Here is a 15,820-nt window from a genome sequence, read left to right on the forward strand (position 1 = left end):
CTTATTCATTCTTCTTTCATTTCAAATGTTATAAGTATGTCATATATAATCAGCAGAGATAAGGACAAGATGTGAATATGTCCCTGTGTGTTGGTGCTTAAGACATGATTACAACATTTTATCTCAGTGCGTATGCATTTACACCAACGGTGGTAAAGAAACAAAAAAAAAAAAAAAAAAAAAAAAAAAAAAAACTCACAAAATGGTGAAGCGGTAAATGATTAATGTGGTCAGTGATGAACAGCTGAATGGGAAAATGAACACGCAACGAGCTTTAACCCCACCTCGTCCATTAAGTACACACATGAATGACGTGCCATTATATATGTGCACGTGTAAGCACTCGTGTACTATACATACCTGTCAAAACAAGCTAGAATCAAAGTTTGCTTGCTTGCATATACATACATGCATATATCCATACACATCCATATATTTTTGTGTGAAAAAGCGAATCGTTCCAGTTAAGCTGAACATGTTAGATGGTCTTCTTCTTTAGAATACTTATGATTACCATGTTTGTTGAAACTTCATTTTGGATTCTCATCAGAACGTCCACTTCCTGAAAGGTGGCATGAGGTGGTGGCATGTCGAGGTGGCATGCCGGTAGAGGGAATGGCAATCAAGGAGGGACACTAACAATCGCATGAACACTAGCACTCTCACGAACACTAGCACTCTCACGAACACTAACAATCGCATGAACACTAACAATCGCATGAACACTAACAATCGCATGAACACTAACAATCGCATGAACACTCTCACTCTCACGAACCGGTATGTACACTCGAACTGTCGAGAGGACACGGGAGAGTTCATTTGCAGCTTCATATAGCCCAAGCGAGCCAGACGTGTGGTCTGTGGAATTAAAGCTCGAAAAGTAATGATGCAGCACTTGCAGTAAGGTAGAATCAGTGCTGGGCATATCATTGCACAAGTAAAATGTAATGTTCGAGTTTTTCTTGCATTTATTCATTATATATATTTTTATATGCTCAAAGGAGGCCCCTTGGATTAAGAGAAAACTTCTGCGTTCAACCTTTACACACAGATTTAACTTGATGGAGGAATGTAAAACAAAGAAAAAAAAAAAATCCACTTGATGTTTGTACATGTGTCTTTCCTTTACCTCGAAAAAACATCTATCCTGCATTATCTCACTGTAATTCACCTTCAGGTTTAACACGAGAGTTTTATTTTTCATTTGATTATCCATTATAACCCTTTTATATACCTCCTTTTTCTCTGCACTTTGTCCGTTTTTTTTGCTCCAAAATTTGATTTTTACTTCTTTCCCTTTTACTTCCTTACTTTTTACTTCCTTACTTTTTACTTCTTTCCCTTTTACTTCTTTCCCTTTTAGCGCTTTCCTTTTTCTTATTTTTTGTTTTTTTTCATGGAGTGGAAAATGGGTGCCATCACCAAACAAACTCTTCCTACTCCAGCAAATGCCACTGTCGTGTTCTTCCTCTGAATGTCTGTTTCGCACAAGGGATAGACGACTCTCTGTGCTTTTGCTCACGCTTCTACCCTCGGTACGATTTCCAATGCCATGGTAAACTTCTCCCACATGTTCACAATTCCTGCTGTTCATATCTTCAGCTTCTCTCCTCTCGCAAATGCAAATGCTCCTTCCCAACGAGCATTTTAATTTTACACTGGGTTTGTCACTACACCACATGTGTATTTTCTTATTCTCATGCTGAGTATTCATGTCTACTACTACCTCTACCAATTTGCTTTCTTCCCTAGGATGTAATTTTCCTTCTCTTCTTGTGTTACACAATAACGTCTCGCTTTCCTTTTCTCCTCCTTCTTCTTCGTCTTCAAAATATTTCCATGTGATTCCATGATTCCCCTTTTTCTCGTTACCCTTACGCAGATCGATGTTTATTTTGTTTAGTCTTGGCGTGGGCTTCACCTCCAACCCGTTCACCATTACTGCATCTACTGATGAGTCTACCCTCACTGCATCTACTGATGAGTCTACCCTCACTGCATCTACTGATGAGTCTACCCTCACTGCATCTATTGCTGAATATACCCTCACTGCATCTACTACTGAATCTACCCTCACTGCATCTACTGATGAATCTACCCTCACTGCATCTATTGCTGAATCTACCCTCACTGCATCTATTGCTGAATCTACCCTCACTGCATCTATTGCTGAATCTACCCTCACTGCATCTATTGCTGAATCTACCCTCACTGCATCTATTGCTGAATCTACCCTCACTGCATCTATTGCTGAATCTACCCTCACTGCATCTACTGATGAGTTCACTCTCGCCGCTTTCACACCACCGGAGGAGTCTTGCATGAACTCTTCCAGGCTTTGTAAAACATTTCGATAGTAAACACAATCGGTCAGAAACACATTCCTCGCACACTTTACCATGCAACTCCTTTTTCCATGCAAATAACTATCAAATACATTTTCATAAAAAAAAATAACGTTGTCAATTCTCCTCTTCTTCCTTATAAATGGCTTGAATGGCTGTTTCTTCAACGACTCCTTTTTTTCCTGCATCTTGCCTTTGTGTTGCTCCTGCTTGCTCTTACCATAATCCCTCCTCCTCCTCAAGACAATTTTTAATTTCGATTCCTTCTTATCGAGTACAGTTAGTTCCTCTCCTGTAGCTGCATTTCCTCCCCAAGCAACTTCCTCCAACATGTGCCCTTCGTCCGATATTGCATCTACCTCCTCAGTCTCTACCTTCTCTGCTTCTATCTTCTCCGTCTCTACCTTCTCTGCTTCTACCTTCTCTGCTTCTATCTTCTCCGTCTCTACCTTCTCTGCTTCTATCTTCTCTGCTTCTATCTTCTCCACATCTAACTTTTCCACTTCTACCTTTTTCTTGGCCAACCTCTTCACCTCCTTGGGGCGATCCCTCAACACAGCACTGTAATCCTCCTTGAACACATGAAACAGCAAAGTGCTTTTATTAAACTTCTTAAATCTTTGAAAATTGACATTTTGCACATTCAGGACCTTCGACTTTGATTTTGCATTTAGAACCTCCCAGTTTATGTTTCTCTCCACGCAAAACTGCTTAAAGCTCACTTGGTTCTTTATAAGATAATCAATCCAGAGACAATAAATGGAACTGAATTTTTTTTTTTTTTTTTTTTTCTTTATGATTTTTTTGAAAAAATCTACATAATTTGCTACATTAAATGGACGAATTTCAGTTTCATTGTTTTTCTCCAAATTTTTCTGATTCAACAAGTTGTCTTCATTCAAATTTTGGAAAAAAAATTTCTTCCATTTTGCCCACAAAGTTTCAAATTTTTCTTGGCTATATTTTGCTGCATCTATTATGTACTGATTCTGAGATATGTCCGGATTGAATTCAAAGCAATTTTGATAAATTAATTTCATATCCTGATAAAATTCTATAGGCTTTTTGTAAATACCCTGAGATAGATTTTTCGATATTGTCCTGTAATCCATGGGTTTTTTAATTTTTATTTTATATTCATTCTTTATTTTGTCGCTTAAATTCTTATCTTCCAGAACTGGTTTCATAAAATAAAATGCGTTCTTGTTATCTCCTATCAGAACCTTCAAGATCTTATCTCTTGCTGTTTTTTCCCACTCCTTTTGGTCTCTACTGTTCCATCCTTTCTTCGAATCAGATAAGTTCTTCTTCGAATCAGGTAAGTTCTTCCTCCAATCTGATAAGTTCTGCTCCGTTTCTCCATTATTCAATTTCGTTTTGTTCTCTCTCCTCATTAAATGTTCCACCCCCATCTCCTGAACAATAGGTAGTTGCATTCTCTTCTGTGCAGCAGAACCTGTTTGTCTTCCATCCATTTCTGAAGAATTTTCACAACTTTTACCAATCATCTTTAGGTTTGTATCTGCTATTCGCATATCCTCATTCCCTTTACTTACTGACACATCGTCTTCTAAAGAAATACTACTCAAACGCAATCTCAACTTGAGTGGAGAATTAATCCTTTTAATGGGTTTCTTCTTACCATCGTCATCTTCTCTTTCACAAATGCTGAGAGATGAATTCCGTTCCTTATTCGAAAAGGCATGTTCGTTTGATGCGGTTACAAGTGATGATGATACTTCATTAAGTAATGTCTTCTCCTCAATACTGCTGTTCAGCGAACACTCACCATCCTCCTCAACAGATCGGATAGTTTCTCTTGACCGGGAAAGCTTCTTATCACCCTTTTTGTTTTTTCCTTCCTTTCTATTTTTCATACAATTTGCTCTACTTGCACTCACATCAGGTTGTGATATGAAAGAACACTTATCTTCTTTTGTCTTACCTTCTTTCGTCTTATCTTCCTTCTTCTCGCCCTCCTTCATCTTTTTTTTCTTCATCTGCATAAAAAGTTGTGAAAAATACTTCTCCTCCTTCATACGCAAAACCTTCTGAGTGCTACAAAATTTTTTAGCCTCTTTTGTTCCTCTCATAGATAATAGAAATTTGTAAAATTCACCTTCGTATATCTTTAAAGCGTTACGTCTTTTTTCAAACATGTTCTGTTTTGTCTTAAGATCTTTCTCAGATTCAATTTCTTCTTTAATTCTTTCAAAAATTAGGAACATATCTTTGTGGTACTCATCTTCATCTTTGTACATATCATAGTGCAGTTTGTTGTAAATCACTTCTATGTTCACTTTTTGTAAAAATGGAGTATTCTTATGCTTGTCTTGGTTCATATCAATAGTTTCTTCATCCTTCTTCCTCCTACGTAACCCTTTACTATCATCCACAGTTTGGATATTCGGGACTCCTATCAACTCTCCTTCATAACAAATTCTCACATCTTCCTCATCTTTATCAACAATAAACTGAAATATCTCCTTCTTCTTCATCACATCTAGTATTTGAGACAACCTTCTTTTGACACTTCTATTCATTGAGATATTACTTCCTCTTCTTTCCCCTTGTATATTCTTGTCTCTTCCACGTGGGATTGTATCAAAACGATTCTTCCCTTCGACATTGCTACTACTGCTACTGTTGCATGCTTTTTTCCTTTTGCACTTCGATTCACTGTTTTTTCTTTTTTCTCCCCCTTCTTCTACATCTGCTTCTGCATCTGCGTCTGCATCTGCTTCTACATCTGCTTCTACATCTGCATCTGCTTCTACATCTGCATCTGCTTCTACATCTGCTTCTGGATCTGCTTCTTCTTCTTCTTCTTCTTCTTCCATTGTTACCTCCCCCTTCAGGCCCATCGGATAGGAAGTAGTATCCTCCAAAATGGAACTGCTTGGAACACCAATTGAAGATGCCATGCTTTCACTCTTCTTATGTAGCAGATTTATTTGTATATCCTTGTCCATTTTCAACTTCACTGATTGATTCGTCCTTTTTGTTTTTTTCAAAACTGTCACATTTTTCTCTCTTCCGTTTGCATTTGTCAAGTCTACAAAAGATGAATCATTATGCCCCTTGGCCTTGCGTGCATCTGGAGAATTCACATTTGATTCCGTTTCCATCTGTACGCTTTTTCCCTTTACAATACTTCCTTTTCTACTTCTTCCATCGAGTCGTCTTGGAATATCTCTATTACTGTCCTTATCGTTTTCTTTTTTAACGGTTGTGCTTGAATGTGTAGATTCGTTTAATTTACTTTGATTTCCCTTTCGATGTATGTTATCATCTATGTCACCCTCCTCCTCCTCCTCCTCATCCTTTACACGTTCAGGCATACTTTCAGATGTTCCTCCTGTCACATTTTGAACCCTTCTGCTTCTCATTCTTGTATTTCCCTCAGAAGATTGATTCGTATAATTTGCAAAAATATTCTCATAAGTACTACTACTTCTTTGCCTCCTCAAAGACATTGAGTTTGTTTTTGTTTTATTCTTATTTCTTCTATTACACAACAAAGTTGCATCTGTGTATTCACTTTCTGCATCTTCCAATGTATTTGAAGTCATTTCTTCGCACGATTTTCTCACTGAAATTATTTTGCTCTTGCCCTTTCCATTTTCCTTAGTTGTCTTATTTCCTTTTTTGGGAGATTTATCCGGCTCTACGGGTTCGGCTTCCACGTCAGCTTCTACTTCAGCTTCTACTTCAGCCTCTACTTCAGTTTCCACTCCACCTTCCTCATTTTCATGTTTAGATGTAACGTGACCTTTTAAATTCTTCCTATTCTTCTCACTCTGGATGTTCTTCTTGTTCCTTTCTCCCTTAGGCTGAACTGTATTCTGCTCCTTTACGCATTTCCTGCTGGCCACGCCCTCTTTGCTGTTTGCATTCTCCTTTTTCGTGCTTGCCTTGGTCATACTTCCTTTGTTCATACTCTCTTCGTTGGTGCTTCCTCTGTTGGTGCTTATATCCTCCTTCTCTTTGGTTTCGTTGCTCCCCAAGCCAAGCTCATTCGGGGGATTTCCTCTCCTTCTCAAACTCCATCTTGTTTCCATTTTCATACACGGACATAACAAAATTCATGTACTTATGTCAGTAGCGTCCACGGAGAGGGGAAGCGCTTACACAGTTGGAAATGTGTATGCTTAGTTACATATACAGTGTGAGCAAATATCTACCCAATTGGATTATAAGCCGATTTACAATATGTTCGTTTTTACCTGAACAGGCAAGGTAAAACTGTTTTTTTTTATAGGCTCTTTTTATAGACACCTGTTACCCCTTTTTGTCTCTTCCTGAAAGACGGATCTAATGTAACGGTTTACCAAATGGGTAATCCGTGAAATTTACTTCTACTCAAAAGGAGAGATCCAAATAAGTGTTGTATTTGTATTCACTCCTCAACATGAATGTCTATGCAAAACTGGTAGAACACAAAATATGGGTTATACAAATATAACGGTATGGAAAAATGAAAAAAAAAAAAAAAAAAAAGGGAAACTAAATCGGGTAGAAAGTAATGAGAAGCATAATAATCATTTTTTAAAGAAAACATTATACACATGGATATATCAATTATGCATATGAAAAGAGAAAAGTAGGGAAAAGAAAAGATGAATATCTCTTTCGGCATGCCTCTTCTAATATTGAAAGTACATGTCTCTACATACTCCTAGAGTTAACAGGTCTGGAGATATACTGCTTCTTCATCCGTATTCTTTCCTCCTCATATGTATATGTTCATATAGATAGCATACGCAATGCATGGTGTGTCACCGTTGCAGTTAATTATACTTTTTGTTGCTTCGTAGGTTTTACTTCCCATTTGGTTTTTTTCCTTAACGAGTTTGTTGTTAACAAAAGCTCCTGGTTGGTGAAACCCGCTTGTCTGCTGAAGCGTGGAAAATTCATTCAATCTACACCCTCAGCCTATTCTCTCTGACAAGTACGTAATATATGCATTTGTGAAAGGACGCAGGTGTACCAAAAAAGAAAAAAAAAAAAATAGTTATAAACATTTTCTCAAGGGTTCCCCCATTTTCTCAAAGAGACAGAAAGTAATGTATTTTTATTTCCCAACACCCCATTCTGTATTCCTTCGTGTACTTTTTTTTTTTTTTTTTTTTTTTTTTTTTTTCTCTTTTGCGAATTGCTTCACCCTATTTTTTTGCATGAACATGTTCAGGCATTATTCATGTAAAAAAAAAAAAAAAAAAAAAAAAGTATGAAAAAATATTACCCCTCTTTCGCAATGCAAATGTTATCCATACATACAATAGGGGCGTGGGGGTAAATTACAAAAAAAAAAAAAAAAAGGCTTTTATTTGATTACGCGCGTACGATTAGCCACTTGGTGGAGGAGAAACCTTTTGTTGCATTATCCTATCAACTAGCTACCTACCCAACATACACCCTACTGCATTTATATTTTTACATAATTTACATGATGCGTTTCGAAATGTTCGTAAAATTGCATGCCCAATTTTGTGCCCAATTTCTCACGGTTTGCTGGTGACTACAAAAAGGAAATGTTAATTTTTTTTTTTTTTTTTGCGTTTCGTCCTCTTGACAAGTGTCAAAACCGTTACGAGCCTTGCGTGAATACCCAATTTTTTCTGCATTAACAAATTTTTAGGGCCTGGAAGTGATATAAAAGTTTGAAAAGATTCATATTTGACAAGTTCAAAACTGCAACAACTTCAACGGCTTCGCCAACTTCGATAGTCATTTTTTTTCCTCCCGTTGAAACTCCTTTTTTTTTTTTTTTTTTTTTTTTTTTTGCATTCAGCTGCACCACGGGTTGTATACTACTAAGGCACATACTCAATTCATTTTGCCTCTTCGATAATCTCTTTTTCATTTTGAAGTTAACTGAAATACAGTTCCCTTTTTTTTTTTTTTTTTCTTTTTTCCACCATCGCCCCCTTCCCCTTGCAGTGACCATGTGCTCTGCATATACATCATGAGAATAGCATAAGAAGAATCCATTGATTTTGAAAAGAAGTACATTTTGCAGAAATAGTCATATGTATAGGTATATGTACAGACATATATACTTCTCGATATGAAGAGACCATGGCAGAAGTAACCTTTTGCGAAGAATGTAACAACATCTTGTATGCTCGAAGTGATCGTAAGAGTAAAAAACTTTTATATGTGTGTAGGAGTTGCGAATACATATCGCACAAACTGAATGATCAACACAACATTGTGACTAGGATAAACTACAATTACAACAGAAAGTAAGTTTGAGACAGGGCAACTAAGAGGTGTGGCCTTCACGAAGATCTCATTAGAAAAGCAACTTAACTGTAGAGGGAAACACCTCTTCGTTCGTTATACCCCTTCCGAAAATTTAAGCAACCGTGATATTTTTGATAAAACACTGCACAAATGTATAGTGTTAGAAAGTGAGTAGCACAGAAGCAGTTGTCTTAAAAAAAAAAAATAAAATAGTTCATTTTTCCATTTTTCCATTCCTCCACTTGCAGAGAAGACATATATATCCACCCAGAAACGAAGAATGATCCTGCCCTTGGACGTGTGCGAGATTGGATGTGCAAAAATTGCGGAAATAATGAAGCTGTATTTTTACAGTTACCAGAAAGAATTAGTTACAATCCCATGGCATTAATTTATGTATGTACAGGTAAAAATTGTCGTTATTGGGAAAAGGAAATACAAGGTAAGAATGAAGATGCAGATGTAGATGCATTAAATAAAAGTGGAACATCATCTGAAGCATCATATAAGGATGATCATATGAACACTTCAGTAAAAGAACAAACGAATACTTCTTCTCATGAAGAGGGGAAACATAATTATATCGATGAACGGGTAAAAAGAAATCGAAAAGAAATCAAAAGAGTTAATAATCACGATGTTGATGAAGAACAAGAGGGAGACAAACTCAAACAAGAACTCCACGAATTGATAAACCCAAAGGAGGAGCAGCACCATAGTGCACCTAGTGACTTTGGAGATGAAAATGAAAGTGATGTCGAAGACTATTTCTGCGAATAGACCGCGACCATGCAAAGGTGCAGTGAGAAAAATCCCCAGACGATCTAGCACTTTTGACAAGCCAATCCAACTTTTCGAGTTCATCTGCAATGAATGTAAATGCTCTTGCTAGTGATTCTACCGCTTTGCCATGAGCAGCACACACACACACACACACCCCTTATGGGTTACAAAAACGTTTTTTTTCTCGTCCACGAATGTGTTTAATTTAGAATGGAACAAGCTGAGCGAGCAGAAAGAGCACCAAAAATAACAGAAAGAGGAAAAAAAAAAAAACGTTATCTCATGTTGCTCCACGGGCCATACCACGGATGGAAGGCATAAAATTGCCGAGTCCACCAAGTCTATCGATTTTGCCAACTTTGCCAATTTGGTCAACTTCACTCACTCTGCTGTCTTGTAGAGGTTGATTACCTCCTGTATATTGGAACAGGGGAAGAGGGGCTTACCGATGTCTTCATTGACCTTGTTATGCAGATTATAAATAAAGGATGAGAAATCATTTCTGTTTTGGCAGGTCATCTGGTAATTCTTTAAGTTATCAAACAGATCGAGTTTACATATATGACAAGGATACAAATTTGCAAAAGCATAGAAGAAATTAGTATGTTTTTTTTTATCTTCATCTGTTGGTTTCTCTGGGTAATTTGCTGAAATGGTATGTAAGATTAGCCATGATGCTCTTCCTATCTCTTCCCTATCAGGTGGGTATATTTTTACATTTTTTTCATTTATGTTTTCATAAAATCTTAGTTTTTCTCCTCTTTCCTTACATGATTGTTCATAGCATTTTTCGACATCTATATTCTTCTGCGCCATCGTTATAGCTACCGCTTAACTCGATAGTGTGAAATCCTAGCAAAAATTTTGGCAGAAATTTTGGTATATTTTTTAATTTATATGTTTATATCGATTGGAGGTAAATTTTGTGGATCCAAGAGTGTTCTTTTTTTTTTTTTTTTTTCTTCTGAGGATCCTTGTGCTAGTGAGATTCATGTGGCATGTCATATTCTCGTTTTGTTTGTTAACTTGGATGCTTTTTTATTTTTACATTTTTGGCTAATATTTGGCTAATATTTGGCTAATACTTGGCTAATATTTGGCTAATATTTGGCTAATACTTGGCTAATACTTGGCTAATATTTGGCTAATATTTGGCTAATTTTTGGCTAATATTTGGCTAATTTTTGACCAATTTTTTACGATTTTTTTTTTTTTTTCTTTTTTGTTCTTCCCCCGCGCTCCCATTCTCCCGCTTTGCTAGCTCTCCTATTTTGCCTTCACTCGTGTTGCCTGTAAAATACACCCCTGAGCTAAGTATATCCAACATCCAAGGGGAACATTTCTTATCCTCCAGAAGAAAAGAGGAAAAGAAGAGAGGCGAGGCATGCATGCATTTCATGGCTTACGAACCGATGTAAAATATGACACAAACATTATGATTAAAAAAAAAAACAAATTAACGGGGATATTTTATATCTCCTCATGTTGCAGATAATGCTCAGGTACGAATGGTATTTTCCGGGTTTAGGGTAATCCGCAACTTTTGTATGGATTGTGACGTGGTGGCATGTAGTACATATACATATATATATATATATATATATATATATATATATATATATATATGTACATATGTATGCACATATATATGCACATATGTATGCACATATGTATGCACATTCTCATTTACTCTTGTAACATTTTGCAGATGAGCATTTTTTTTTTTAATGCGCACTCTTCCACATCAGTAAGAGGGAATATACATATCTGCCACTTTTCTATCACGTGGATTTATATGCACAAACGGAATTTCTCCATCGATCCACTCTTTGATCTCATTTCTCAACTCCGTTCAATTCTGTAAACCGTACCTCTCCCGCCTTCTACACGTGAATGATGAACATAAACGTTGGAGTGTTGGGACATGTAGACTCAGGCAAAACAAGCTTGTGTAGGTGCCTAAGTGAGGTCTTAAGTACGTGTGCATTGGATAAGCATAAGCAAAGTCAAGAGAAAGGAATAACTATAGATTTAGGATTTTCTTGTTTTTATCTCAAAAGAAAAGGGAAAACGAATACTAAGCGTGAGGATGAAGGGTTTAACAACGCTGACTTGAAATGCGTGGGTCAGCGCTTATGTCAAAGATCTGGAAATCAGAATTACATCAACACAGATGAAGGAGAAAATGGTTCCCAAGTGGTTGCACATCAAGGTTTCTGTCTCGTCTCGGGAAGTGAACAGATGGGTGTACCCATGTTAGATTTACCCACTCCAGATGCACTCACGTTAGATGTACCCACTCCAGATGATCACACCGGAGACACGATTCAGGTATGCCTAGTAGACTGTCCTGGGCACCACTCACTCCTTAATTGCATAATAATGGGAGTAGAAATAACAGATATGATATTTTTACTAATAGACATTAACAAAGGAATACAGAAGCAGACAATCGAATGTCTTGTTTTGTGCGAAATAGTTCAGCGCAGCGTTATCATCATTCTTAACAAAATCGATCTTATACCATTTGAAGAAAGAGAAAAGAAGATAAAAATTATGAAAAAAAAGATACAAAATGCATTCAGGACTAAATCTAGCTTAAGGAACTTAAAGTATTACATAATTGCACTATCGACTCGTGTGAAGAGGTTAGACTACACCTCTGATCGATTTACGCACAACAGTAATGAGATACACCCCGAGGACAGAGTGCAAAATGGTGAAACGACCAAACAGAAGCAATCTGCCACAGAATCGAAACGAATGGGCACCACACAAATGAGCACTACACGAATGGGTACTGAACGAATGGGTACTGAAGGAACAGAAAACATAAGCGAACTGATAAACCTCTTGAGGGATATCATCGAAATACCACAACGAGGAGAAGGAAATTTAGAAGATTTTTACTTCCTGTATGATCACACATTCGACATCAAAGGTAAAGGAACTGTATACACAGGAACTGTAATTAATGGAGTTATTAAAAACAACTGTAATGTTGTCATTTTACCATTAAGTGAAAAAGGAAAAATAAAAGAAATCCAAAGTTTTAAACAAAAAGTTGATCGAGGCACAAAGGGAAATCGATTGTCCCTTTTAATATGTAAGGGCAGTACAAAGAATGTGAAAAAAAAGGTTGAAAGGGGTATTATTATTTTTGAGAAATCATCCATATCTCACTTTTCTTTGTTCATATGTCGTGTAAAATTAGTCCACTTTTATGGAAAATCTATAAACAATGCAGAGTTATTGACATGTATCATTGGCTTTTCCTCTTCTCCATGTTACGGCTACTTTTTCAAACCGATGAAAGGGTCTAACAGCGACACCTTTCCTACCCCCCAAGGAATACAGTCCGCAGGATCGTTGCACAGATGCACAGCAGAATCATTGCACAGATGCACAACAGAATCATTGCACAGATGCACAGAAGCATCACTGCACAGATGCACAGAAGCATCACTGCACAGATGCACAGCAGAATCATTGCACAGATGCACAGAAGCATCACTGCACAGATGCACAGAAGCATCACTGCACAGATGCACAGAAACATCACTGCACAGAGACGCACCGACATCCACGCCCCCATTTGACAAAAACAGGAATTATGTGCTGATCGATCAGCTCAGTTCTAAGCAAGGAACAATGGATACCGATGGGAAAGTCACTAATTCTGGCAAGGCTTACAATCACAACTGTAGGACAGAGGGAGGAGATGACTCAGAACACGAGAAGAAGGAGGAAGGAGAAGATGATGTTTACTTCTTTGTTGTTATGAAGAAGAAGATACATTGCTATAGAAATGAAATGTGCATTTTTTTAAAAAATGATGACAGTCTAAACTGCAGGATATGCTTGCACGGTATCATTGTGGAAATAATCGATGATGGTTATCCCCAACAAAATGTTCCATTCAATGTAAACAAAAAACCGACACTAAGTGAATACTCAGATTTTAATCATTTCAAAATTTTGAGAGAAAAGGAAAAGGTTGGGATAATTGAAAGGGTGCAGCAAGACAACCATACCATTGTATGTAGAAATGTATTCAATTCACCTAGCCAAGTTATTCCTTATTTAAACCAAAAAGTTTACATAACCGATGCAAGTTATATGGAGAATAAGAAAGATATACATATACGACACGTTGGTACTATAACAACACCCTTTGCAAAAAGTGGAAAATTTCTTGCCTACTTTGACGATGATATATCCACTGTTCAGAAAAATTACAAATCGTTTCTTGTAGTTATTAAGTACTACAAGGATGTGTTTTCCAAACGGAATGTTTTCTTGTAGGACAGTGTCCCCTTCACGAGGCACTATATTTTTTTTTTTTTTTTTTTTTTTTGCGCACCTTTTTTCCAAACATCTCTCCTAAAAGAGGTATTTCACCTGAACAAGGGACATTTCACCAGAACGAGGGACATTTCACCTGAACAAGGGACATTTCACCAGAACGAGGGACATTTCACCAGAACGAGGGACATTTCACCTGAACGAGGAACATTTCACCTGAACAAGGGACATTTCACCTGAACAAGGGACATTTCACCAGAACGAGGAACATTTCACCTGAACAAGGGACATTTCACCTGAACAAGGGACATTTCACCTGAACGAGGGACATTTCACCTGAACGAGGGACATTTCACCTGAACGAGGGACATTTCACCTGAACGAGGGACATTTCACCTGAACAGTATTCAGATGGAAGTTCCTACATGGATGAAGGAGAAACGTGAATCACAATAAGAGAGGCATGTATTCCATCAACACACACATGGACAAATTCAATCGATATATTAACTTACCACGTTTACGTGATATATTCTGAGTGCAAAACAGAAAAAATTCTTTAAACACTTGTGCAGAAAAAAGACAGAATAGTGAAAAAGTCGAAAATAATAGGAAACAGCTAAAGTAGATACAAAAAAAAAAAAAAAAAAAAAAAAAAAAAAAATTCTCACGCATATAAGAAGATACTGAAGGGAAGTGTCTAAACAATTTAGCAGAGAGTCTTCGTCCCGTATGTCCCCCTAAGTGGTACTCTACCTGTGAGGGGCCCATTATTGTTACCTCGTTTCATTGGATCGGCTTGATCAGCTGAAATGGTTTTATGTATTTTCCCTGTTTCTTCCGTTTTCCCCGCTCGCTCCTGCAGATAGCTAGCTTGTTTTATCACCTCTCGTATCCTCTTTTGACGAGAAAGTTCCGTATCCATGTAACTTAAATTCCTCTCAAACTGATTTTTCATCATTTGTATTTGTGCATACAACGCATCTGCCTTTGCGTCCTCAAATTCTCTTTCTTCATTTTCTAAAGAAAAAATATGAACGTGTTCATTCGGTGGGGATCTTCTCAGCTGGGTGTCGTACAGGGCCCTCCAAATTGTATCCTCTTCCACAGGTCCCTTTGATGTCACTTGCACAAAAGATGTGGGAAATAATGGCCTCTCCTCCTCTACCCCTCCGTTTGATTTTTCACTACTCGGGAGATTTACACTCAGAGGAAATGTCTTACTCTGAGGGGATGTCTTACTCTGAGGGGATGTCTTACTCTGAGGGGATGTCTTACTCTGAGGGGATGTCTTACTCAGAGGAGATGTCTTACTCAGAGGAGATGTCTTACTGATAGTACCTCTTCCCCTTCCTATCTCGTCAAATATCTTATGGGAATTTTTGAACTTTTCATAAAAATTCCTTTCAGTATTTCTTGTATCTTCATATATCTGAATCAAGCTGAGGGCCATTCTTTTCTCAGCCGTTCCCAAATTGCTAAGGTCGTATGCCACTTCATATGCCTTAACGTATAAGAAAAAGCAAATGATCACACTCAAGTAGGAGAAGATCCTTCTGATGAATTTCATTCTATCAGGAGGGAGAGGATAGCTGATAATACCACGATAGTTGCTTGAGAGAACTGTTTTAAAGATGGCTGTTTCTTCCAAACTGGTTTTACTGTCGAATTTGGAGTACAGTATTTAAAAAAGGGATAACTTCTTCTTCTTCTTCTTCGTTCCTCTTATACCTCTTCAAGTCTGTTCACCTCTGCTCACTTCTGCTCACTTATATTTATCAATTCTGATATAATGAGATCAACAAAATGGATGTACATGTGTGTCTGTTTGTTGGGGACTGTAAATGCACAAAAAAAAAAAAAAAAAATCCTGTGCAGTGTAGTGTCTTTGTACAATACATAAAACATCTACACACTATCGTACGTAAAATCTGCAATGATGAAACGGGGAAAAAAAAAAATCGTCCAGCGTTTTAATGTAACATGTTTCTACACACAAAGCAGATTGTTGACATCCGTTGGAGCTTTTTATTTCTTTACATACATACATACTCATGTGCGTGTATGTTTTTTTTTTTTTTTTTTTTTTTTTTCCTTTTCGAATGGTCTTTCTCATTCCCAATATGTTTTGGTTA

At 37.2% G+C, this 15,820-nt stretch overlaps 5 protein-coding genes across 5 annotated transcripts; 2 read left to right on the forward strand and 3 right to left on the reverse strand.

Annotated features, from left to right (window-relative positions):
- Positions 1-478: 478 nt before the first annotated feature.
- On the reverse strand, positions 479-6,409 carry PGO_020450 (bromodomain protein; the record flags this gene model as incomplete). The annotated part of the gene is made up of 2 exons (XM_028685863.1): positions 479-562; positions 2,264-6,409. 2 exons carry the CDS (start codon positions 6,407-6,409, stop codon positions 479-481), a joined length of 4,230 nt encoding a protein of 1,409 aa, XP_028541664.1.
- Positions 6,410-8,429: 2,020 nt separating this feature from the next.
- Positions 8,430-9,377, forward strand: PGO_020460 (DNA-directed RNA polymerase 2; the record flags this gene model as incomplete). The annotated part of the gene is made up of 2 exons (XM_028685864.1): positions 8,430-8,596; positions 8,846-9,377. 2 exons carry the CDS (start codon positions 8,430-8,432, stop codon positions 9,375-9,377), a joined length of 699 nt encoding a protein of 232 aa, XP_028541665.1.
- A 384-nt stretch (positions 9,378-9,761) lies between these two features.
- Positions 9,762-10,196, reverse strand: PGO_020470 (FAD-linked sulfhydryl oxidase ERV1; the record flags this gene model as incomplete). Its single annotated transcript, XM_028685865.1, has 1 exon — positions 9,762-10,196. One exon carries the CDS (start codon positions 10,194-10,196, stop codon positions 9,762-9,764), a length of 435 nt encoding a protein of 144 aa, XP_028541666.1.
- Positions 10,197-11,273: 1,077 nt separating this feature from the next.
- Positions 11,274-13,685, forward strand: PGO_020480 (selenocysteine-specific elongation factor selB homologue; the record flags this gene model as incomplete). The annotated part of the gene is made up of 1 exon (XM_028685866.1): positions 11,274-13,685. One exon carries the CDS (start codon positions 11,274-11,276, stop codon positions 13,683-13,685), a length of 2,412 nt encoding a protein of 803 aa, XP_028541667.1.
- Positions 13,686-14,394: 709 nt separating this feature from the next.
- PGO_020490 (hypothetical protein) lies at positions 14,395-15,255 on the reverse strand (the record flags this gene model as incomplete). Its single annotated transcript, XM_028685867.1, has 1 exon — positions 14,395-15,255. One exon carries the CDS (start codon positions 15,253-15,255, stop codon positions 14,395-14,397), a length of 861 nt encoding a protein of 286 aa, XP_028541668.1.
- Between the last annotated feature and the right edge of the window lie 565 nt (positions 15,256-15,820).

Source organism: Plasmodium gonderi, assembly GCF_002157705.1.
Source record: "Plasmodium gonderi DNA, contig: Chr02, whole genome shotgun sequence".
Taxonomy (NCBI): Eukaryota; Apicomplexa; class Aconoidasida; order Haemosporida; family Plasmodiidae; genus Plasmodium; species Plasmodium gonderi.